Source organism: Odocoileus virginianus, chromosome 15, assembly GCF_023699985.2.
Source record: "Odocoileus virginianus isolate 20LAN1187 ecotype Illinois chromosome 15, Ovbor_1.2, whole genome shotgun sequence".
Classification (NCBI taxonomy): Eukaryota; Metazoa; Chordata; class Mammalia; order Artiodactyla; family Cervidae; genus Odocoileus; species Odocoileus virginianus.
In genome coordinates this window covers 52707887-52731460 of record NC_069688.1, presented here as the reverse complement: position 1 = coordinate 52731460, position 23574 = coordinate 52707887, and the positions used below count along the sequence as shown (strand labels likewise).

Sequence of the window (23574 nt, the reverse complement as noted above, 5' to 3'; positions counted from 1 at the left end):
CCCTCATTTACTGTGTGAGTTTGACCTCGCCATTTATCCTGTCTAAGCCTTTCTTTCATCTATAACACTACATTATTGATACCTAGCTTCCAGAGTTGTGAGAATTAAATGAGATAATGTGATATTCAGTCCCTATGACTTGATAAGGAGTAGATATTACTTGGGGTTTCCCTGGTGGCTCAGCTGGTAAAGAATCCGCCTGCAGTGTGAGAGACGTGGGTTCAATCCCTGGGTTCGGAAGACCGCCTGGAGAAGGGATCGGTTAGCCACTCCGGTATTCTGGCCTGGAGAATTCCATGGACTGTCTAGTCCATGGGGTAGCGAACAGGCGGACATGGCTGAACAGCTTTCACTTTCAGATATTAATTTAACTGTTGCCTCTACTAATAGCATCAAATCTAATCAGGGTCCGTCCCTTCACTCCTTGTGTGACATTAATACACTCATCACCACTGCCGTCCTGGCCCTCTTCTGTGTAGAGCGCAGTAACCTAGCTTAGCTCGGCCTTTCGTTGTGGGTTAGTCGCTGAGTCGTGTCCTCCTCTTTTGCAGCCCCATGGACTGTAGCCTGACAGCCTCTTCTGTCCATGGGACTTCCCAGGCAAGAACACTGGGGTGGGTCGCCATTTCCTTCTCCAGGGGATCTTCCTGAGCCAGGGATCAGGGATTAAATCCTGCTTTGGCAGGCAGATTCTCCACTGCTGAGCCATCAGGGAACCCCTGAGCCAGGCTTTTAAACAAATGGAATTTCCCAGCGGCACCCCCCATGCGCCACTCGCCTGATAGTAGTGAAGGGGTGTGTGCGCGTGTGGGAAAGGGGACTTGCCAGAAAACTTGGCCCCAGAGCACACTATCACATGCTGGTGTGGCTTTATTGGAAGTATATCAGAATGTTTATAATACATTATTTTTAGCTAGCATTTATTTTTATAGGGAAATAGTTTCATGTTTTAGAATTGACTGTTATTTTGTACAACTGGTTTATGGCCACAAAAGGCTAGATTCTTATCTTTAATGTTTGATTTCAAGATACTGTGAGATGTCCCTGAAAGATTATGGATGTGGGGGTCAGAACTGGATTCAGATTTCACCTGTGAAATGTATCAGCTATGAGAGCCTTAATTTTCCTCATGTGTGAATATAAATAACATCAACGTCATGGGATTAAAAGGAAAAAAGCAAATAATAAAGTGCCTATCACATTACATAACACCTGAATAGCCTCTCAGTAAAAGCTAGTGGTTATTATTTTGGGCAGATCCAAACATCCTGTTAATAAAATCTAACGGCTTCCACTTTTTATTCTTTGAACTCTGTGTTCTGCAGAGATGTCTCAGAGACATCTTCCTCACACAAAGGAAGGTGACGGAAGGACTAAGGAAACCATGCAGAATCCTTGCCTCTTCAAAAGAAGCTCTGTTTGTCTGTTTTATGTATAAGGGCTCTGCATAAGATTTTTTTTAAAGGAAAAATGCTTAAAAAGTGAGCCCAAGTCATCAGTTTTTTCTTTATGAATCCTACTTTGTGTTGTATCTTAGAAATCTTTGTGTAACCTGAGGTCACAAATATTTTTTATATAGAAGTTATTATAGTTTTAAGTTTTAAATTTAGATCTGTGACCCATCTTGAGTCAATTTTTATATATGGTGAGAGTTTTGGGTGTTTGTTAGGGCTGTTATAACAAAGCACGGTAGACTGAGTGGCTTAAACAATTCATTTATTTTCTCACAGTTTTGGAGGCCAGAAGCCCAAGGTTGGAGTATCACCAGGGATACTTTTCCTGAGGCCTTTCCCCTTGGGTTCTGGGTGGCGGTTTTCGCCTTCACATGGTCCTTCCCCATGCATATCTGACTTCTGACTTCTTCTAATAAGGGCATGAGTCATGCTGTATTAAGGGCCACCCATATGACCGAATTTTAAATTATTACCCCTCTAAAGACCCTCTCTCTAAGTAACAGTCACATTCTGAAGTACTGTGAGTTAGGACTTGAACATATGAATTTTTTTTAAATATTTATTTATTTGCTGTGCTGGGTCTTAGTTGTGTCATGTGAGATCTTTTGTTGTGGCATACAAATTCTGTTTGTGGCATGCAGGCTCAGTAATTGTAGTATGCGGGCTTCATTGCTCCTTAGCATGTGGAATTTTAGTTCCTTGACCAGGTATCGAACCCGTGTCCCCTGCATTGCATGGTTCATTGCACTGGACCACCAGGGAAGTCCCCAACATATGAATTGAGAGGGGGACATAATTGAACCCATGATATATGTATTGAAGTGGGATTTTTGTTTTGTTTTGGGTATAGATGTTTAACTGTTTTAGCAATGTTTTTTTTTTTTTAAAGAACCTCTTCTCTTTCCTGAAGTGCCTCTGGGCCTTGGTTGAAAAGCAGTTGTTCATATAAATGTGAGTTGATCTCTGTAGTCTGTTCTGCTCTATTGATCTATATGTACTCTAATACCATGCTGTCTTGATTACATTAGCTTTATAATAAGTTTTGGGGGAAAACTGATAAATTGGGCTTTTTCAAAATTGAAAACTTCTGTTCTGCAAAGACACTGCTAAGAAAATGAAAAGACAAATCACAGATGGGGGAAAAAAAAAATATATATATATATATATTTGGAAGTTGTAGATCTGATACAGAACTTATATCCAGAATATATGAAGAACTGTGAGATCTGACTAATAAGAAAATAACCCAGCAAAAAACAGACAAAGGATTTGAATATATACTTCTTCAAAAAAGATATGTGGTTGGCAATTAAGCACATGAAAATATACTCAGCATTGTTAGTCACTAGAGAAATATAAAATAAAAATACAAAGCCACCATTAGGAAAATAAAAAAAGACTGACTATGCCAAGTGTGGCAAAGATATGAAAGAACTAGAACTCTAATATACTATTGGAATGTAAAATGGCACAATCACTTTGAAAAACAATTTGGCATTTTTTAAAAAAGTTGAACATACGTTCATGGTCCAGCCATTCCATTACTAGGGCGTATATTCATACAAAGAGTTTACACAAATGTTTATACTCATTCTATTTGTCATTGCCCCAAACTGGAGACCACCCAAATATCTATCAACAGATGAATGGATACATTAACTGCAGTATATCCATAATGATGAAATTTTATTCAGCAATAAAAAAAAATGAACTTAACTTATACATGTTACAATGTGTGGATCTCAAAATAGCTATGATGGGTCATAGAAGCCAGACATAAGAAGAATACATACTATATACTTCCATTTATATAAAATTCTACTAAATGCAAACTAATGTTTATTAATGGAAAGCAGATCAGTGGTTTCCTTGGGCCAGGGGTAAAAGGGTTCAAGATGGAGTAGAAGGGAGGGATTGTTAAGCGGAGGGCGTGAAGCAACTTTTGGGAGTTTGAATGAATATGTTCATTATCTTAATTGCGATGGTCCCATGAGTTTAAACATATGTCAAAACTCATCAAATTGTGTATTTTAAATACACAATGTTACTATATGTTAATTATACTTCAATAAAGCTGCTTTAAAAAGTGGCTGAAAACATTTGGACTAATGGTATGAAGACTCAAAAAATAAGGTGAAAAGTACAAGAATATTAGCCATCAGCTTTCAGGCCTATTAGAATTTCCACTATCCCGATAGCAATTGGGCAACTCTTTTCTTGTATGCTTTAGGAAGTATCCAGTCCAGCCAGTCAGGAGACCAAGAGGAGATTCCTTACAATGTTGGCAGACCTGCTATTTCAGCATGGAACTACAAAATACCATGACAAATTGAGAAAGGTTGAGCTTTTTTTCATAGAGTTCAGTACCTTTGAATTAAATGCACGTTCAACTTTGGTTCTAGTAGCTAGAGGCTACTTTTTTAAAATCCAAAATTTGCTATCCCCACTGGGTGTGGAATTCAGTAAAACGAGGCTTTGCACATGCCTCTATGAAAGTCTGTACCTAGATGTGTTTGGAACAAGAGAGAAAAGTGACTAGAGGCAGGTTTGCTTCGTTCTGGACTCCGTTGTTTGGCCGACCTTTTTACACATTCCTGGTGGTCAAGTCACTTATTTTTTGCTTTGGAGTCAGGCATTGGAATATAATTGCTGAAATTATTGAGTGGGTTCTATGGTGCAGAAACCAGAATGTCTCCTGAAAACATGGGCTAAGAGGTATTGATACTTTGTCTCTCTTCTTGTTCCCATCTCTAAAAGAAAGAATCCACCAAAGTTCAGAGCACCTTAAACATTTTGAAGTTGTGATATTGTGTATGAATGATTGGTGTCTGTGGGACTCCAAGAGTGAAGACTGAACTTACAGTGTTCTCATTACTCTATGGAATAGAACCTGGGAAAAAGCTACTGTCAGACACAAACATTTCCACCTAACATTCATTTTCAACCAGGGAATAGCAAGTACCGTGGCATTGTATAGTCACTTGCATTTAAACACCCTATTTCTTTCACAAGTCCATAACCGTGTTCCACATAATAGCATTAGTACCATTGAGACTATACAGTAGGAGCTTGAAAGTAGGACACATTTAATCTTTGCAGCTTCTCTTTTTCAGTTTGCTAAGCACTTGGTTAAATTAAAATTCCAAGCAGTACTATTCAGAGACAGCATGGGGTGGGACTCTCATTTCTGGCCAGCATTCCTCAAGCGCATATAGCCCAGGCATTGTATTTAGCACTAAGGGACACTGAACCACAGCTGTTGCCTTCAGTGAGCCTTCAGCCTAGAGACAGAGATTGAGAAACAGGCGATTTATGATGCAGAGTGATATGTACCATGGAGAAAGTACTTGGAGCAGAGTAGCACTGGGGCCTATAGGAAGATCATCCAACCCAAACTTATCAAGTCAGGCAAGGCTTTTCAAAAGTTGAGTCAAAGTTACCCCTTCAGAGAAGCAGAGGAAAAGCTTCTGCTTTTTAGTACTCAAGTGGCAATGAGCAAATCACTCAGATCGCATAAGCACATCACCTGATGTTCTCTGAACCTCTGTTTTGGAAGTAATTATTATTATTTCATTCCATGATTGGGGAAGAGGATTAAATCAGATGATATATATGAAAGCACGGAGCCCAGTCACGTGCTGAGGCAAGGGTCAATACTGGTTTTCTCCCTTCCTTTATCCCCTGCTCCCGCCTGCATCCAGTGAGGAACGTGATCACACAGTGGTCAGTTCTGGAGGATTTTCAGCTGTCATCTCTGTCACTTGTCGTTTATCTTCCTGCTTCCAATTCACCCGGGGCTTTTCCCTCTGATGCTGGTCTGGACCATCTCATGGATGGCACAAGGTCTTTCCTGTCCTGCCGGTGACACGTTGTGAGGGGAAGCTGTTGGCCTCTGAGCAAGTGGTGACGGCAGAGGAAAGATGAGAAATAAATAAATGAAGCACCGTGGGTGGTGCTGAACAGAACAGCATGGAGGAGGGAGGGCGGGCAGGCGGGTGGACGGCAGCCCTCACCTGTGCGGAGCCTCAGAGATGGCCTTCGTGACTGGGTGGAGGGAACAGGCCTGGATGCTGGTCTCCGGGGAGGACAAGCGGAGAGTAAAGTCATCTTGGAGTATAACTCAAGTTTACTCTGCATCTATGCATCTTGCAAGTAGTACATTATTCCAGCTCTTGGTTAGGCCTTAACTGCCATAAAAGCTAATGGTACAACTGTGTTGGGTGGGCGTTCCCACCGATGAGCAGGTCTTTCTGACGCAGAAACGATGCCAAGAAGTCTGTACCACCGGCTCTGCTACTTCCGCCGCACTGCATTTTTCTCTTGTTCATTTCTCTGTGTACTCCTCATCTGAAGACGCCTTTGCTTTTTCCAAACCCAAACCACCATCTCTTGTCGCAGATCCACCTAACCTTCAGGCTTGTTTTTCTGCCCAGCTGTCACAACAAACTTCCCCTCATCTGCTGCTAAACGTATCCGACACTGCTGTGCAGCCTGTGAGCTGCCGACTCATTACCTGGGGGCTTTCCAATCGAAGCTGATGTTATCCAAAACTTCTCATCTGTTTCAAAGGGTACAATTTCCTGCATCCTCTGGAGGGAAATCACACGCACTGCGTTTAGGAAACAGGCCGATCCTTCACAGATTGAGCAGACCTCTAGGCAATTATGGGCGATTATTCCCAACTTCGTGTTTGCTCACCTCATTTCCCATAACAATGACTTCAGTGACCTGACTATATAGGCTTTTCATCTTTTGAGTCAGATATAGAGAATAAATCACCAAAACCCAGACAAGCTGTGGTACCTTTTATTTCTCCATCCTCCTCCCAAGCCTTTTTTTTTCTCTCCCCAGAGGTAACAGTTCTCTTTTCCTTTTTTTTCTTCTGCAGTTTCTATCTGGGATCCGAGAATCTTTTCTTTAAGCCCGTGTTCGTTATCCTTTAAATCATACAGTCTCCTGATATGTGTGATTGTCTTTTAATAAGTTCCTTTATGGATTTAGAAATTTCCCGTTAGGAAAAGTTACTTTCAGCTGGTGCTCCATGCCTCTTTATGGTTTTTTTCTCCTCCCTTCTCACCTCTGGACCAAGATATATTTTCCCCACTGTCGTCGTTCCACACTCCAAACTCATCTCTCTCTAAGTGTCTCCCTAATTCCTTTTTTTATTTTTTAAAATTGGCTTTTTAATTTCCTGCTGTCAAACATCTGCTGTATCACCTTGCTTTCTCCACTTTGTAGAAAACTTGTTTTATGAGTGTTCTTTCTCCCCAGGATAATTTGGCTGGCTGTGCTCTGATGGAGTGCTACAAGGGTTTTATTTTACATTGACTGATTAAGCACTTTGAGTAATTGTTTTAGCTCCATTACTGTGAATCTGTTTGGCTTAAGTCTTTTCTTTTGCCACCTCTGATTAATGTGTGACCACTGGGACAGGGAGTGCTCAGCGCATTCATTTCCCCTTGACACCACTGAGAGGTGCAGGAGCCTGAAGCGACAGGTGCTGAGTGCTCCCACCACAAGAGGAGGGAGCACACACTGTTGTCAAGTGAGCGTGTGTGTGTGTGTGTGTGTGTGTGTGTGTGTGTGTGTGTGTGTGCTGTCTCAGCTCACGTTTGCTGATGGTGCTGTGTGGCAGCCATCTCATAGCAGAGAGCAAATGTTAGGATTTGGGGCAAAGAGTATCGGCAGATCGGGTTTTAAAACTGAGTGGTGAGTTTCTGTTAACAGTGCATAGCTAGATGGTATTTTCTTTTTAAGCTCATGAAACTTAACAGCTGCTTAGTGAAGCCCACATTTTCATCCATGTCTGTCTGACAGGTTTAATAGCAAATTTTGCAGTTAGTGACTTGCTGAACAGGCCTCTCTGGCTTGGGCTGTTAATAAGAACTGTGTTTGCAGCACGATTCAGTGAGTCTTTCTGCTTTTGTGTTTATAGAATGGGGTGTGGGGGGCTGGCTAAAGCGAGGGAAACAAAAAGGCATGTTCCAAAGGAAATTACTAATATCTCTACCAGAGTGTTCCTTGGAACTTATTATTAACCAGTTCAGGGGAAGAGAGATGGGGAAAACATGCTGTTTAGCAGTAAAAACCCATTAGTACAGTCAGCTTACTGTAACCCTGTATTGGCAAATCATAATTAAGTCTATATATCTTTAACTTTATAGTTTTCTGCAGCTGAGTCTCTGGAAGCCTTCTGCATTTTGTCTGATTCAAGAAGGGCCATATTCTCTGCCTTCCCTTTGGAAGAGACTGCTGTGACTTGTAGTAGTTTTTTTTAACATCACCAGATCGAAGACAAATGCTTCACTGGTTTTATTGACAGAAACAAAGCACTTCCTATTATTACTCTTACATTGGGGGTCCAAATTCTAGAAAACTAGGACTTAATGAGACTAAAATCCCATGGCGTTCTGTCCCTTTCTTCAGTTCTCTCATATCACAGGACCTCAGAATTACTTATGTCTATGATTACCTGCTTTGTATTTGGCTCCCCAAAGGGTATAGGCTGCATTCTTCATGACTTGTCTGTATTTTTGTTGACTGTTTGTGCTTGGCATGGCTGCTGATTGCAGATGTGTGCACGTGTGGCAGAGTCACTGATCATGGACCCCTGTTCTCAAGGGGATCCACCCTCCTTGTCAGTCCAGCATCCTTCGCTAACAAAGGGACCAAGAACTGTCTCATTATCCATTTGGAGTTTTTGTACAGATTTTGCAAGCCAAGAAGATGAAGTTTGTCCTAGAGTTCATGGTTGATTTAATTTATTGGCATTTTAATCGTATTGTTTCACTGACGCAACATGTAAGGAAGCTTCATATTTATTGCTCTTAGTCTCAGCATGATGTAGGTCAAAAGCCAGTTGCATTCAGCTATATGAAAAAGATGCCTGTTTTGAACAGTAGGAATTAAGGGTTTGTTATCTTAAACAGTCAAGAAAGGGACAAAGAAATCTGGAAAAAAATCAGTAAAGTGAGCCCAAATAATTTGCTTATAATTTCTCAAAACTGCTCACTGGTAAGCAATAAAATGTCAAGGGACAAAAAGGAGTTAGCCCTCTGGCTCATCCTGATGGGCTGAGAGGGGATAAGAGAGAGAAGGTCACTTGACATTTGTAGACTGGGGCCATGAGTGTTCAGTGTGGCCAGTGGAAGGAGAGAGGTCTGCTGGTAGATATCTTAGGCTATCACCCCCACACCTCCCAACCCAGAGCTCCTGGGATTGCCTCTGCGAATGGGACTGCCACTCAGGGTACCATTTGCCCTGCTTTCATTATTCACTAACCCACTGTTACTGTACTAACTTCCGAAAGAAAGAGGAATATCATACTCCGGGTTCTTTGCACAGCGGTTAGAATTTGTTTCTCTTCCTTCAGTTCTCCTCCCTTGTTTCTTCGATGCCCATACCTTATTCATGTTCGGGGTGATGTATTCAGTGGCAGAGACATTTAATGAAGCCTTCTTATGGTGGCTTATGGAGAAATCCCTAGGAAACAATAAACTTTAAAGGATGGATGGAGAAAAGGGACCCTACAAGAAAGACTGAGAAGGAGAGTAGAAATACAGAAAGAAGAGTGTTTGGAGAAGGCGAGGCTGTCCACGATGGTCAATGCTTTAGGTGTTACATATGAGAGGAGTTGAAATGTTTTTATTGGATTTAGCAACAAGGGCATCCTTAATGACCTTGTGAGTTCAGTTTCGGTTGGCTGGTGGGAGGAGGAAAATGGTATAAGGTGATTTGTTCAGGTGCTAGTATTGAGTGTAAAGAAAGTGTGATTGATATTAAATATTTAAGAAAATCCATAATAGAATGTTAGAGGTGGGATGTAACCCTTTATTTTATACATAAAGAGAGACTTCAAAACAATTGTTTAAAGTCATGCATCTAGAGAGAGACAGCCAGGACCAAGTCCAGGTCACTTGACTCCCTTTATGAAAGAAAGTTGCGAATATGCTATAGTTTAAAGGAGCAAACTAGTGTCTGATGCTGGAAAAGTAATCATTAAACTGATGAATCAGAGCTGTATACTTCTGTTGTGAAATATAACTGCTTGTTTGATGATTTTATTTTTCTATAAATATTTACTGGCAGATATTGTGTTATTTGGGCTTCCCAGGTGGCACTAATGGTGAAGAGCCTGTCTGACAATGCAGGAGACATAATAGGTATGGGTTCAATCCCTGGGTTGGGAGGATCCGCTGGAGAAGGAAATGGCAACCCACTCCAATATTCTTGCCTGGAGAATCCCATGGTCAGAGCAGCCTGGTGGGCTACCCTCCAGGGTTGCAAAGAGTTGGATACAACTGAAGTGACTTAGCATGCACTAAGCATTGTGCTATTTGCTTAGTATAAAAAACATATAGAACACATTCCTTTCAGAGAACTTGCTTGGTGAATTTTATAAAAGTGAAATATTACTGCTGTTAAGTGATGTATACTCCAACAGGGTGACAGACACAAAGACATACAGCATACAGTGTACTACTGAAAAGGTAGCAAATGATTCTGCCTGGAGCTGGAGACTGATGAGCTAGACCTTGGTGTTGATCATGACTTCTCCAAGAGGAGAAAAGATGAAAAGGCATTTTTTTGGCAGAGGAAACAGCATGAGCAAAACTAGAGAGGTGTAAAGACTTTTCTTTGACTTAAAGGAATGGTCGATGTTCATCAGGGCTTGCAGCGTCAGGATGGGAGAACACCAGGAAACAGCTGTCGAGAAAGCCACGTCCGGAAGACCAAACAGTAAGCTGGGCAACAGATGCTTTAAGCCAGAGCCATTCAGTTTGGCTTTGAGATAAAGCTGATGGCAGTATGGAACACAGATTGGAACGGGACCTGCGTTTAAGGCAGGGTGATGTGTGAGGAAGGGTTTCAGATGAAGGGTGGTGAGGTTCTGAGCCAGGGAAGTGATGGTAAAGTGGAGAAGAGGGAAATGGGTCAAGAAAGAATCTGAAGGTGGAGTTACCTGATCTGCCGACTGTTAACCTGTTTCCCTGAGGAAGAGGCAAGAATCCAGCCACACAGTGTAGTTTCTAACTTACTGACCAGGGGTGGGGAACACGGGCAGGTTTGGAAGGGAAGATTCTGAGTTTGGTCCTAGATATTTACAATTTAGATGCATGTGGGAAGTCTAGGTAGACCATATGCCAAGTGCTAGACCTTGCTTATGTTCCTGAGTTCAAGGTTGTACTGCTTGTCACATGACAGGCCCGTGAATCAAAAAGGAGTTGTTGGGGCAAGGAATAGTGACTTTATTTGGAAAGCTAATAGACTGAGACGGTGGTGGACTAGTATCCCAAAGAACCAACTTACCTGAGTTAGAATTCAGGTTCCTTTGTGCTAAAAATGGAGGAGGTGTTATTGGTTGTTGCAAACTTCTTGGTGTGGGAATCCTTTGTTCTTGCAACTGTCCTCTTAGGTCAGGTCAGGATGTTCCTGTAAACTTCCAACAAGACACATGTTATTCTCTATTCTGCAACTTTTTATCTCTATATGAATGGAAAAGCATTAAACCTTTAAAGCTAAGAACCTTCAGAATGGGCTATCCTATATATTTCAGGCTATGGGTAACATTCTTAACTTGAAGGAAAAGCGTAGAATACAAAGGCTAAAGTAAAAGAAAAGATCCAATATGGAGTCAGATTTATTCTTCCCTATTATGCATATGGTGTTAATTAGTATGAATAATATATTTAATTATGGATCCCCGAGAAGGCCTGAAAGTACTATGGCAGTTAGAAATATAAGGTGAAAGTGAAAGTTGCTTAGTCGTGTCTGACTCTTTGTCACCCCATGGACTATAAGGTCCATGGAATTCTCCAGGCCAGAAACTTGGAGTGGGTAGCCTTTCCCTTCTCCAGGGAATCTTCCCAACCCAGGGATCGAACCCAGATCTCCCGCATACCAGCTGAGCCACAAGGGAAGCCCAAGAATACTGGAGTGGGTAGCCTAGTCCTCCAGCGGATCTTCCCAACCCAGTAATCGAACTGGGGTCACCTGCGTTGCAGCAAAAGATTCTTTACCAACTGACATCTGTAAGTAACAGAAAATCCAACTAACAGTGGCTGTAACAAATGTAGTTTATTTTTCTCACATAACAGACAGATGGGTGGTGCTGATGTTGGTTTAACTGCTCAGTGATGTCAGGACCAGTACTCTTGGAGTTACCCTTATGGTTACAAAGTAGCTGATGCAGCTCTATTATTATGGCCATTTTCTTGTCAACTGCTTCTGTTTGGGTTATCTTTGAGTAGAATTGGATCACAGAGTCTTCTCTGGCTAAAAAGTAAGCAGGAAGAGTGAGGAAGAGAATTGTTGAATTCACTTAAATCACTAGTTCTCTATCCTATTAGATGCAGTGCCTCTTAAAAAAAACAAAACAAGTTACTTATAATGCCTGCTTTATTATCCTGAATAAAGCATCACAAATAATATGCTTTTGCGTATTTTCAGGTAAATCACTGTGCTATCCTAACTGTAATATAAAGAAGCCATTAAAGAAAAGTAATTTATAATAAAGTACTTCAAAACATACATTCCCAGGCATGACAGCGCTAGGTGACATAATGACATATTCAGACGCTTACATAGTGAACGTGACCACAGTGAATGCAGACGGGTCCAGGGGTGATGGTGTTTCCACTACCAGTAGCAGTGTAGTCCCTGGTGTTTCACCGGAATGACAGCCGCTCTTAGTGAGATCCTGAGAGAGCGCAGTGCGGCCTCCCCTGTGTGCATGGTGGCCGCTTCCGAGAAAGTCCGCTCGCATTCAGTTCAGTCCAGTCGCTCAGCCGTGTCCGGCTCTGCGACACCATGAACTGCAGCGCGCCAGGCCTCCCTGTCCATCACCAGCTCCCAGGGTCCACCCAAACCCATGCCCATGGAGTCGGTGATGCCAGCCAGCCATCTCATCCTCTGTCGTCCCCTTCTCCTCCTGCCCCCAATCCCTCCCAGCATCAGGGTCTTTTCCAGTGAGTCAACTCTTCGCGTAAGGTGGCCAAAGTACTGGAGTTTCAGCTTCAGCATCAGTCCTTCCAATGAATACCCAGGACTGATCTCCTTTAGGATGGACTGGTTGGATCTCCTTGAAGTCCAAGGGACTCTCAAGAGTCTTCTCCAACACCACAGTTCAAAAGCATCAATTCTTCCGTGCTCAGCTTTCTTTATAGTCCAACTCTCATATCCATACATGACCACTGGAAAAACCATAGCCTTGACTAGATGGACCTTTGTTGACCTAATGTCTCTGCTTCTCAATATGCTATCTAGGTTGGTCATAACTTTCCTTCCAAGGAGTAAGCATCTTTTAATTTCATGGCTGCAATCACCATCTGCAGTGATTTTAGAGCCCCCCAAAATAAAGTCTGACACTGTTTCCACTGTTTCCCCATCTATCCCAAAGAAAGGCAATGCCAAAGAGTGCTCAAACTACTGCAAGGTTGCACTCATCTCACACGCTAGTAAAGTAATGCTCAAAATTCTCCAAGACAGGCTTCAGCAATATGTGAACTGTGAACTTCCAGATGTTCAAGCTGTTTTTAGAAAAGGCAGAGGAACCAGAGATCAAATTGCCAACATCCGCTGGCTCAGCGAAAAAGCAAGAGAGTTCCTGAAAAACATCTACTTCTGCTTTATTGACTATGCCACAGCCTGTGACTGTGTGGATCACAATAAACTGTGGAAACTTCTGAAAGAGATGGGAATACCAGACCACCTGACCTGCCTCTTGAGAAACCTATATACAGGTCAGGAAGCAACAGTTAGAACTGGACATGGAACGACAGACTGGTTCCAAATAGGGAAAGGAGAATGTCAAGGCTGTATATTGTCACCCTGCTTATTTAACTTATATGCAGAATACATCATGAGAAGCGCTGGGCTGGAAGAAGCACAAGCTGGAATCAAGATTGCTGGGAGAAATATCAATAACCTAAGATATGCAGATGACACCACCCTTATGGCAGAAAGTGAAGAGGAACTAAACAGCCCCTTGATGAAAGTGAAAGAGGAGAGTGAAAAAGTTGGTTTAAAGCTCAACATTCAGAAAACTAAGATCATGGCATCTGATCCCATCACTTCATGGCAAATAGATGGGGAAATAGATGGGGAAACAGCTTCCATTAAAACTGCACAAAAACCATTTTTGCATGTATTTGTATGTACAATAGAGTTAGGGTCAAGGTTCAAATAATAGGTTTTCACATTAAAATAAAAATCTTTGTAGAATATAGGAGAGTTCTTAGTAGACAGGATTTCCCTCCACATAGCTGTATGTCTAGTGTCCCTGTCCTTTGCCAACTAATTACTGCTAGGACCCCTACATCTTTATGACAACCAAATACACTCTCCCTTACCCACCACATTTGGAAAATATCTTCTAAGACTGGTGCCATCCATATTAAGAGCAAAAGGCCTTGATTAATGGGGATGGACACTTTGTACCCCAAATAAAATCCAGTTTTGTTTAGCAAGAAAAGGGAGAGTTGGATATTAAATAAGTAATTAACAGTGTCTACTAACAGTAGGAACTGAGTTGTGCTAATTTTTATATCTTTTCCAAATTCTTGCACAACTCCTGGCAGATAGTAAGCTCTCAACGAGCTTTCTTGAAGGACTGAATGAATGAATTATTGGATATAAGCTATGGAAAGCAGAAGCCCGTTGTTTGAACTTTGAATTTAATAAAGGAAAGAATCTTCCTTAAGATGGTTAAAGGGCTAATTATTATAAAGCTAGGAGCATTAGTAGGAGTCAGGAAGTGAATTTTGATGTGCCAGTTTCTAAACTAGTATTTAGTAATTCTGGCCATTGTATCTGCTACACATGCTAGGCTAAGGCAAAGAGTTAAATTTATATCAGTGAATCCTGTTCGGCAATGTAGATTTAGGGAAAATATCTAAGTCTTTATATAAGTAGTATATGCAGTCTTTAGAAGAAAAAGTGACACAATAAAAAAATCAATAAAAATCTCAGTCTTTAAATCTTACTTTTTGTGTCTTTCAGCACATTCTCTTTTCATTGTGTCCTTTTCCACTTCACTTAGTCTATTCATTGTGGCATTTCTATCATAGTTTGAGACATTTTCAAACAATAATATTTCAGGGAAAAGATTTAGAAATAGAAGCAAGGATTTTGTTTTGTTTCCTCAAAATATAAACCTATTATTAGAGAGAATGTAATTCACAGCAGAAGCAAAGTTGGTTTTGCTTAAGTTTCCTTCCAAATTTAAGTAGAAAAGAATGAAAATGACATTTCAATTTTATCTCTTTTTGTGAAAAAGATAATCTGTAACTATGGCTCATGAAGGCAATATATGAAAAGAAAGTCCTTTTTCAAATAGTGCTCCAAAGGTTGCTTTGAATATGTAACTTTCTGAATTCAAAGACATGATACAGCGTGAGTTTTAAAAATAGTTGCTTAAGATTTTGAAGAGTATAACGTTTAATATTTCTGCAGTTGGAAATCAAGTAAAGGAACAATGACTTCAAACTTTTGTGTATGAAAATAAAGAATTTTTTAAAAATGTGTTTCAGTTCAAGTTTAGACATTTCAAGTGTCCTGTGATTTGCTCAAGAGTATGCTAGAATTTTTTTTCAATCGGGTTATTAGTATTTTAGGGATATTAAACAAATAAAATCTCGAGTGTCTTTGTAAATGAATTATTTGACAAGCACATCTTTTGTAAGCATGGGTTATTTTTCTCCCTGTGAAAATTCCAAGGAATAACCCACACAGGTAATAAATAGTGGCTTGTTTGGGGATTTTGAGGAACTACATGCTATCCTTGTCCTGATGTGGAATCTGTGTGGATTCTTTGTGCTAAGGAGCAGGTCGTACTGAAGATCAGAAAGAAAACTATCCTTCCTTCCTTCCTTCTTCCATCCCTCCCTCCCTCCATTCCTTTTCCTACACAGATGGTGGGAGCTGTATATTAAACCCCCCCGTTACAGTGCCCTGGGGACTTCTGTCCCATATACTTTGCAGCTCCATACAGAAGACCTTTTTAGTTAGACCTTGAGGAATAATTCCTTTCTATCACTGCTGTATCTTCCATACTTATCCAACTCCTTGCTCTTTTTTTCCATAGCCCACGTTTTGTAAAGCCCCCCTGTCTTTACATTCTTTGTCTGTTCTGCTGGCTCACCTCTCCTTCAGGGCCACCCTGGCCTTCTTCACACACCGTCAGGAAACTCCTCCTAATCGCCCCCTCCACTTTGTTTTCACGGAAACTCGCAACCGTCTCAGTTATCCGGCTTTCACGGTATCTGTCCTTTACTGTACCTGATGGCTGTTTGAGGGTATGAGGATCACCTTAAACGTTTGTGTCTTTGGTGCTTAGGAGGGAAGGTGCTCAGTACAGTCTTGTTAGATGGCTGGAGAAATGAAGCTCCGTTTACAATTATAATGGGGAAATGTTTGAGATGAGTAATTCTATTTGTTTTTATTGATCACCATAGGATTATTTTCTCCCTTTGCAGACTACAGAAAAATACTATAGCTTGCTTAATTTAATTTGACAGAATGACTGTATAGGGACATTTTCTGTCTCTGAGCTAGGGCAGACTGACAGTCTTTCAGATCAGCAAACCTTCCTGGTGATCCTATAGGAAACCTTACTTAGGTCAGTGTGGTGCCACTGTTTCGTGGTACATTTAAAAGCATTCAGCTTCAGTGACTGTATCTTTCATAATTTTAGCCAATCCTCTTTTTTCCTAGGTAAAGCGTTTACATGTTTATCATTTACTGTATAAAAGCATACATTTTGATTTTCTGAAAATTAGCTCTGAGCTACTAGGGTTATCCCCTGGTACTAGTGTGAAAAGATTTGGCAAGTAAATCTATATTCATGTTTTCGAAACCCTTCTTGATTTTATGCAACAAAATGTTTCTAATTTTGGCCTGTGTATATTCACATTGGGGTGGGCTGTGTTTTAGTCTTTTCCTGCAAATAAACTGGTATCTTTGGTCATCCTTCTCATTTGGATTGACTCTAGTTCTAGAATGAATTTTTTTGTTGTATGGTGATCCTAAACCTGTGAATTAGGGACAAATTTCTTCAAGTTGTTTTTGATTATTGGCTTTTATTTAGTCTTACTCTTATTTGTATATTTCACTATTTTAACCCTTTATTTCTTGCTAGGAATGTACAAATTATGTATCAGACTTATACAAATTATATATCAGATTTGTACAAATTATATACAGTCCTTGTGTTTTAAAATTATATACAATATTTTGTTTTTTTCTTGAGTGAAATGTGATATGGAAATATCTTGGACCCATTTTTATGGACCCATTTTTCTTACCTCCCCAAATATAGACTGTTAGTTATAATTATTTCTGCTAGTTATTAGTAAGGACATATCTTAGTTGGGCTAATGTACCTTTCTAAAAACAACAGTAATAAAATAAACTATAATATTCTTGTAGTGCTCCATTGGAGAGATATATAATTATGCATTCTAGCCAAGAAGTACATTGGTAATTTTCTGATTATGTTACAGAGGAAAACTAGGTTTAGAATCAACTAACATGTATTTAGTGTTTACTTATGTCAAGTATTCTAGGTGATTTCTCGTGTAATGCATTGTTTTGTGCCTTTGATCTTAGAAAATTTTATACTCAGGGAAAAACTGATCCATTTAAAAAAAATAGTTAAATTACCTTTAAAAGTAACCATTTATTGCATTTGTGGGATTTAAAGAAACAATGATGTTAAGGTACTCAGAACAATACTCAAAGATACTGAATTATGTCTTAAAGTAATTACATCATTTTTAATGCCAAAATTTATTTAACTGACCATGTTAAGAAGCATTAAAAATTATTATCAAAATGATGTGTGTTACCTGTTAATTCAGTTGACATATATGCAAAATGATGTAAAGATGATAGACTCAGGCCCCATTATTTTCTGGACATATCTTTTAACCAGGATTGACAAACAGATGATGTTCTTGTGGCCCTCTGATAGGGATACCATTCATTCTTTTCTGCTTCTGTAGCCATTTCTTGGGGAGAAGGAAATGGCAACCCACTCCAGTATTCTTGCCTAGAGAATCCGTGGACAGAGGAGCCTGGTGGGCTGCTGTCCATAGGGTCGCACAGAGTTGGATACAGCTGAAGCGACTTAGCATGCCTGCATGCATTGCAGAAGGAAATGGCAACCCACTCCAGTATTCTTGCCTGGAGAATTCCAGGGACGGCAGATCCTGGTGGGCTGCCGTCTATGGGGTCGCACAGAGTCGGACACGACTGAAGTGATTTAGCAGCAGCAGCAGCAGCCATTTCTTGAGCCTGTCTTGAGATATTTTGTCTTTTTGGTAGCTTTTCATGATTCCCTTTGTTCTTCTCTTTGTTCTGGTGCTACTCTATATACATATATTTTATTATATGTATTTGCTTCTCAGACTGCCTTTAGATATCCTTCAGTGAATTTCTATTATATGTTAATGCGTATAATTTCCTATAAGAAAGTGAAAGTGGCTCAGTCTTGTCCGACTCTGTGACTCCACAGACTATACAGTCTGTGGAATTCTCCAGGCCAGAATACTGAAGTGGATAGCCTTTCCTTTCTTCAGGGGATCTTCCCAACCCAGGGATCAAACCCAGGTCTCCTGCATTGCAGGTGGATTCTTTATCAGCTGAGCCACAAGGGAAATCCAAGAATACTGGAGTGCGTAGCCTATCCCTTCCCCAGCAGATCTTCTGACCCAGGAATCTAACCAGGGTCACCTGCATTGCAGGCAGATTCTTTACCAACTGAGCTATCAGGGAAGCCCTTCCTATAAGAAAATCATTCTTAATACTTTAGGAAGTATGTACTAGTTGGACCACTTACCTGGTTGATTGTAGTTGCTGGCTTGTTAGCTGCTTGGGAATCACATCACAGGCCTTGATTAACTTTCTATAAAAGCAGGGTATGGACTAGGGATCCCTAAGCTCACCTGTATCTCTACAGTGTTGTCATAATATGATTCTAATCCATCACTAGAAATGTATTATGAAATCATTAATTAATGTTTGCAGAAGGCTTAGAGAATTTTTTAATAAGAAGTAGATACTTGTGGTTAGTGCTAATTAATAGATGAGTTAGTAAACTCTTTTTTTCTTTCCTTATAAATGGCAATCTGGTGAAATCTTTTGATGGCTTGATGAAATTTAGCTTTTAACACAAGCATCAGTATAGTACCTGTAGAAATGACCCTTGAACAAGGAGGGGTATTGGTTCCAGGACCCATGGTGGACCCTGAAGTCCCACAGTCAGCCCTCTGGATCCATGGTTCTGCATACACAGATTCAATTAACCCTGGATCTTGTACTACTGTAGTATTTATCGGAAAAAAAATCTGCCTATTAGTGGACCTGGGAAGTTCACACCAGATCAACTGTAGTTCAGGGGTCAACTGTAGTTGGAAAGAAAGAGAAGCAGCAGCAATGTATAGTTTTTATAATTTTTCAAAATAATTTCAAATATGATATCAAGTTTTTAAGTCCTATAGCTTCTTTGTGAAGGAGGCAAAGACAAACACTCTCATACTCTAGGGAGGCTGAGACTTAGGGAGATTAAAGGATTATTAATTCCTTCATAAAAAATATTGAGTGCTTATATATGGATATAATGATGAAATGATGAATAATTTACCCTACTTGGCTTTGAGAGCAGGAGAGACAGATTTATAAACAAATATATTAGTTAAAAATACAGTTAATTATGGGCTTCCCTGATGGCTCAGATGGTAAACAATCTGCCTGCGGTGCAGGAAACCCAAATTCAAACCCTGGGTTGGGAAGATCCACTGGAGATGGGAATGTCAATCCACTCCAGTATTCTCGACTGGAGAATTCCATGGACAGAGGAGCCTGGCAGGCTACAGTCCATGGAGTTGGAAAGAGTTGGACATGACTGAGCTACTAACACACACACACACACACACACACACACACACAGAGTTAGTTATGGCCGGCACACAGAAATGATGTTTGTACCTCTGGGGTATTGTTTGGCAAGGCTCCATAGAAGGGGTGATTTTTAATGTATTCTCATTAAAGAGTGAATATAGACATTTGACAGAAAGGGAGCAGGGTGAAGAGAAGGTCCTTGTAATAAAAGGGAATGAACATAAGTAGAGACCCAGAGTTATGAAAGGACCTGGGTATTTGAAGAACAGGGTCCAGTTCAGTGTAGGTAGAATATTACTAATTATAATATAAATGTTATATAAGTTAAAAATTTCTAATAGCCATATTAAAAAGTAAAAAGAAATAGGTGAGATTAGTAATAATGTATTTAATCTAATATATCTGAAATATTTATGTTGTTTTCTCATACTTAAGTTTGAAGTAGTTGATTTTTTTTTCGTTTATTTTTCTTAGTTGGAGGCTAATTGCTTTACAATATTGTAGTGGTTTTTGTCATGAATCAGCCATGGATTTACATGTATTCCCCATCCTGATCCCCCCTCCCAAGTAGCTGATTTTAAAGACCAAATCAGGTATGTGTTTTACATGTACAAAGCATCTCAATTTGGACTGGCCACACCTCAGGTGCTCAGTTTCTCAAAGCTCAGGGGCCTACATGTGTCAGTGCCTGTGAGAGAGAGAGGGAGAGAGAAGAAACAAGAATGGGAATGAAACCGTGTGCACTCTAGAGGGGCAGGCGGAGAGATGAGCTTGAAGTGGTTGTTGGAACCCTATTCTGAGAGGCCTTGTATGCTGTCTGTCTGAATCTGGAATTTATTCTTATAGTAGTTTATGACTGTGCTTCTCAAACTATCTGTCATGAAGGACCAGATTCTTAAATTTAGAATTTGTTTCAGACTGACTTTTGCAAAATATAACAGTGAATTAGAAAAATACAATGAGTTATACAAAGAGAAGTACCATTTTTTGGTTACTAGATTTGACAAATACACTGTCGTTCTGTCAATTATCTGTAAAGGTGTCTGAGCTAGTGCTATTCAGTGGAACGTTCTCTGATGATAGAATGTTCTCGCTGTGCTGTCCAATGCAATATCCACGAGTCACATGTGGGTACTGAGCGTTTGAAATGCATCTAGTGTGACTGAGAAGCTGACTGTTTAATTTAATTTAATTGAAATTGTAATCACCACATTAGACTATTAGCTACTGTGTTGCACAGCACCAAGTGTGTTTACTCTGTTTATTTTTGGTTCCGCTCAGTCTTTGTTGCCGCTCTCTGACTTTCTCTAGTGGTGCCCGGGCTTCTCACTGTGGTGGCTTCTCTTGTTGCGGAGCACAGGGTCGAGGGTGCTTGGGCTTTAGTAGTTTCGGCATGCAGGCTCAGTAGTTGCAGCTGCTGGCTCTAAAGCACGGGCTTAGTAGCTGTGGAGTAGTCGTGGTCCATGGGCTCAGTTCCCCCGCGGCACGTGGGATGTTCTCCGACCAGGGATAGAACCCATGCCTCCCGCATTCCAAGGTGGATCCTTACTCACTGGACCACCAGGGAAGCCATGAATATGTTTATTCTTAATCTTTGTATTTATATGTTGTGGAAAAACAGCTGTGGACTGAGATTGGTCCACAAACCATACTTGGAGTAGCACCATGTACATCATCGTCTCTAGAGCTAGAAAGCCTTTGTGTGTCTTTGGAAAGTTACTTAATCTCTCACTATCCCAGGATCCTCAATTCTAATATGAAGGTAATAATAAGAAACTGTCTCAGAGAGTTGTCATGAGGATTAAAGGATGTGGAGGGGATAGGGTTAGGGAGAGGATCAAGAAAAGATAACGTGAAAGGGCCTCAAAGGATGAGTTCCATAGGCCTTTCAGGTAGAGGGAACTCTGAAATGGATTTGGATCATACTCTGTTTAGAAGAAGGGCCTTCCAGGTGGAGCTAGTGGTAAATAATCTGCCTGCCAATGCAGGAGATGCAAGAGATGTGGGTTCGATCCCTGGGTCAGAAAGATTCCCTGGAGAAGTGAATGGCAACCCACTCCAATCCCATAGACAGAGGAGCCTGGGGGGTGGGGGGGCTACAGTCCATGGGGTTGCAAAGAGCTGGACACAACTGAGCACTATACTGTTCAGAAAAAGGGCAGATAACACTGCCCGAGCCCTGTCACTGGGTTTCCCTGCTGGCTCAGCTGGTGAAGAATCTGCCTGTGATGCAGGAAGATCGCCTGGAGGGGGGCATGGCAACCTATTCCAGTATTCTCGCCTAGAGAATCCCATGGACAGAGGAGCCTGCCAAGCTGCAGTTCATGGGGTCACAAAGAATCAGACATGATTAAGCACAGCACGGCACATTCCTATCACTATTACCGCTATTTCTTCCTCTCTTTCCTAATTATCTTCTTATTATAATCTTTTGGCATATTTTAAACTGATTTCTAGGCAATATGTGAATTTGTGGTTTTAATAAATGCTACACTATCAATAAGGACAACTGCTGTCTCTTTCCTTCATTCCTGGGAGTTATGAATTTGGTGGGAGACTGGGTACCAGTTGAGAAGGGAAGGGGAATCCTATTTGAAAAGCAGTCCCTGGGTTATGGGCAGGTAGTTGTGAGATTCTTTTCTCCTAACGTGTATTTCTTCCTTACACAGATGATTTTAGGAAGAAAACTGACTGGAAAAACAATGAAGTTTCTTCTCTTCATATTTGTCGGTGTTGTTCACCTTTTACCCCTGGCCTCTGGGAAAGCTATACATGGGAATGGCACCTCTCAGAGGACTTTTCAGGAAATCAAAGAAGAAATAGCCCACTATGGAGATGTTGCTAAAGCAATCATCAACTTTACTGTTTATGGTAAAGGCCAGAACAGATCCTATGAGCGACTGGCACTTCTGGTTGATACTGTTGGACCCAGACTAAGTGGCTCCAAGAGCCTAGAAAAGGCCATCGAGATCATGCAGCAAAACCTGCAGGGAGATGGGCTGGAGAACGTCCACCTGGAGCCTGTCAAAATACCCCACTGGGAAAGGGGAGAGGAATCTGCTGTGATGCTGGAGCCGAGGATTCATAAGATGGCTATTTTGGGTCTTGGCAGCAGCATTGGAACGCCCCCAGAAGGTATGATTTGCTTTTTCAAGTCAGTTTGCTGTTTTCATTATAAAACTAATGCCATGTGACGTAACTGATTATAGTGTGCCTGGTTCACATTATAATTGGGTGATAAAAGGAAAGAATCATTTTCCATTTCATTGGCTTCATGAGCTCTTTACACATACTCTTTTTTTTCCCCTTCCCTTTTCCCCCTCTCTTTTCTGAAAGTGTTACTTTTTAAACTGAAGCATCTACAACTATTGGTCCATGATACTTATGAACTGAATCACTTAATAATTTCTATCTAGTATAACATTAGTATCATTTTGTAGAGAATGTGATATATGTAAATAGGTCACAAAAGCTATGATCTCTTTTAAGTGGCCTCAATGAACAGAACTTCTTAGAATTAATGAAATAGAGGACAGAGCCTTGCACATTGAATTGATTTGAAGTAATTATTTTAACAGAATCCAAGGCCTCTAGTGTAAGGAGTTGTCTAGGATGGAGTTCTGTCTTTACTCAGCAGCACTCAGTCTCAGCTTCATCAGACATCAACAGTGAGCCATTGATCAGTAATGGACTGTTCATGTACTATGCATGTATTCATGGGCTGTTTTCCTATGACACAGTAACTATAGTAGAGTTGGTGCACCAACCCTCCACACAGTTAAAAATCTGCATAAAACTTATAGTCATCCCTCCATATATATGGTTTGGTTCTTCTGTATCCATGAGTTTCTGCATTTGCATATTCAACCAACTATAGATCATATAGTACTGTTGTATTTACTATTGAAAAAAATCTATGTATAAGTGGACCTGTGCAGTTGAAACCTGTGTTGTTCAAGGGTTAGCTGTAGTTGATAAAAAAACAAACAAACAAACAAAAAACCTTCAAACAAACAGTTGAGCTTTTCTAAAAACTTTATAGGGACCTTTGACCTTCCCTAATGCCAAGAGAAACATCCAGTAAAGAAGCAGATAGTTAGCTTTTAAAAAGCATCTTCAGTGAGATATCGGGACTTCCCTAGTGGTCCAGTGGTTAAGACCCCCCATTTCTACTGCAGAGAGCACAGGTTTGATCCCTGGATGGGGAGTTAAGATCCTGCAT

General features: G+C 40.6%; 1 protein-coding gene across 4 annotated transcripts in view; it reads left to right on the top strand.

Annotated features, from left to right (window-relative positions):
* CPQ (carboxypeptidase Q) overlaps positions 1-23574 on the top strand; it is a 537298-nt gene that overhangs the window by 96396 nt on the left and 417328 nt on the right. For all 4 annotated transcript variants that reach the window (XM_070477363.1, XM_070477364.1, XM_070477361.1 and 1 more), the window contains one exon: positions 22022-22487. In XM_070477363.1, coding sequence (XP_070333464.1) covers positions 22022-22487 — 466 coding nt within the window. The remainder of the gene's footprint in view (positions 1-22021; positions 22488-23574) is intronic.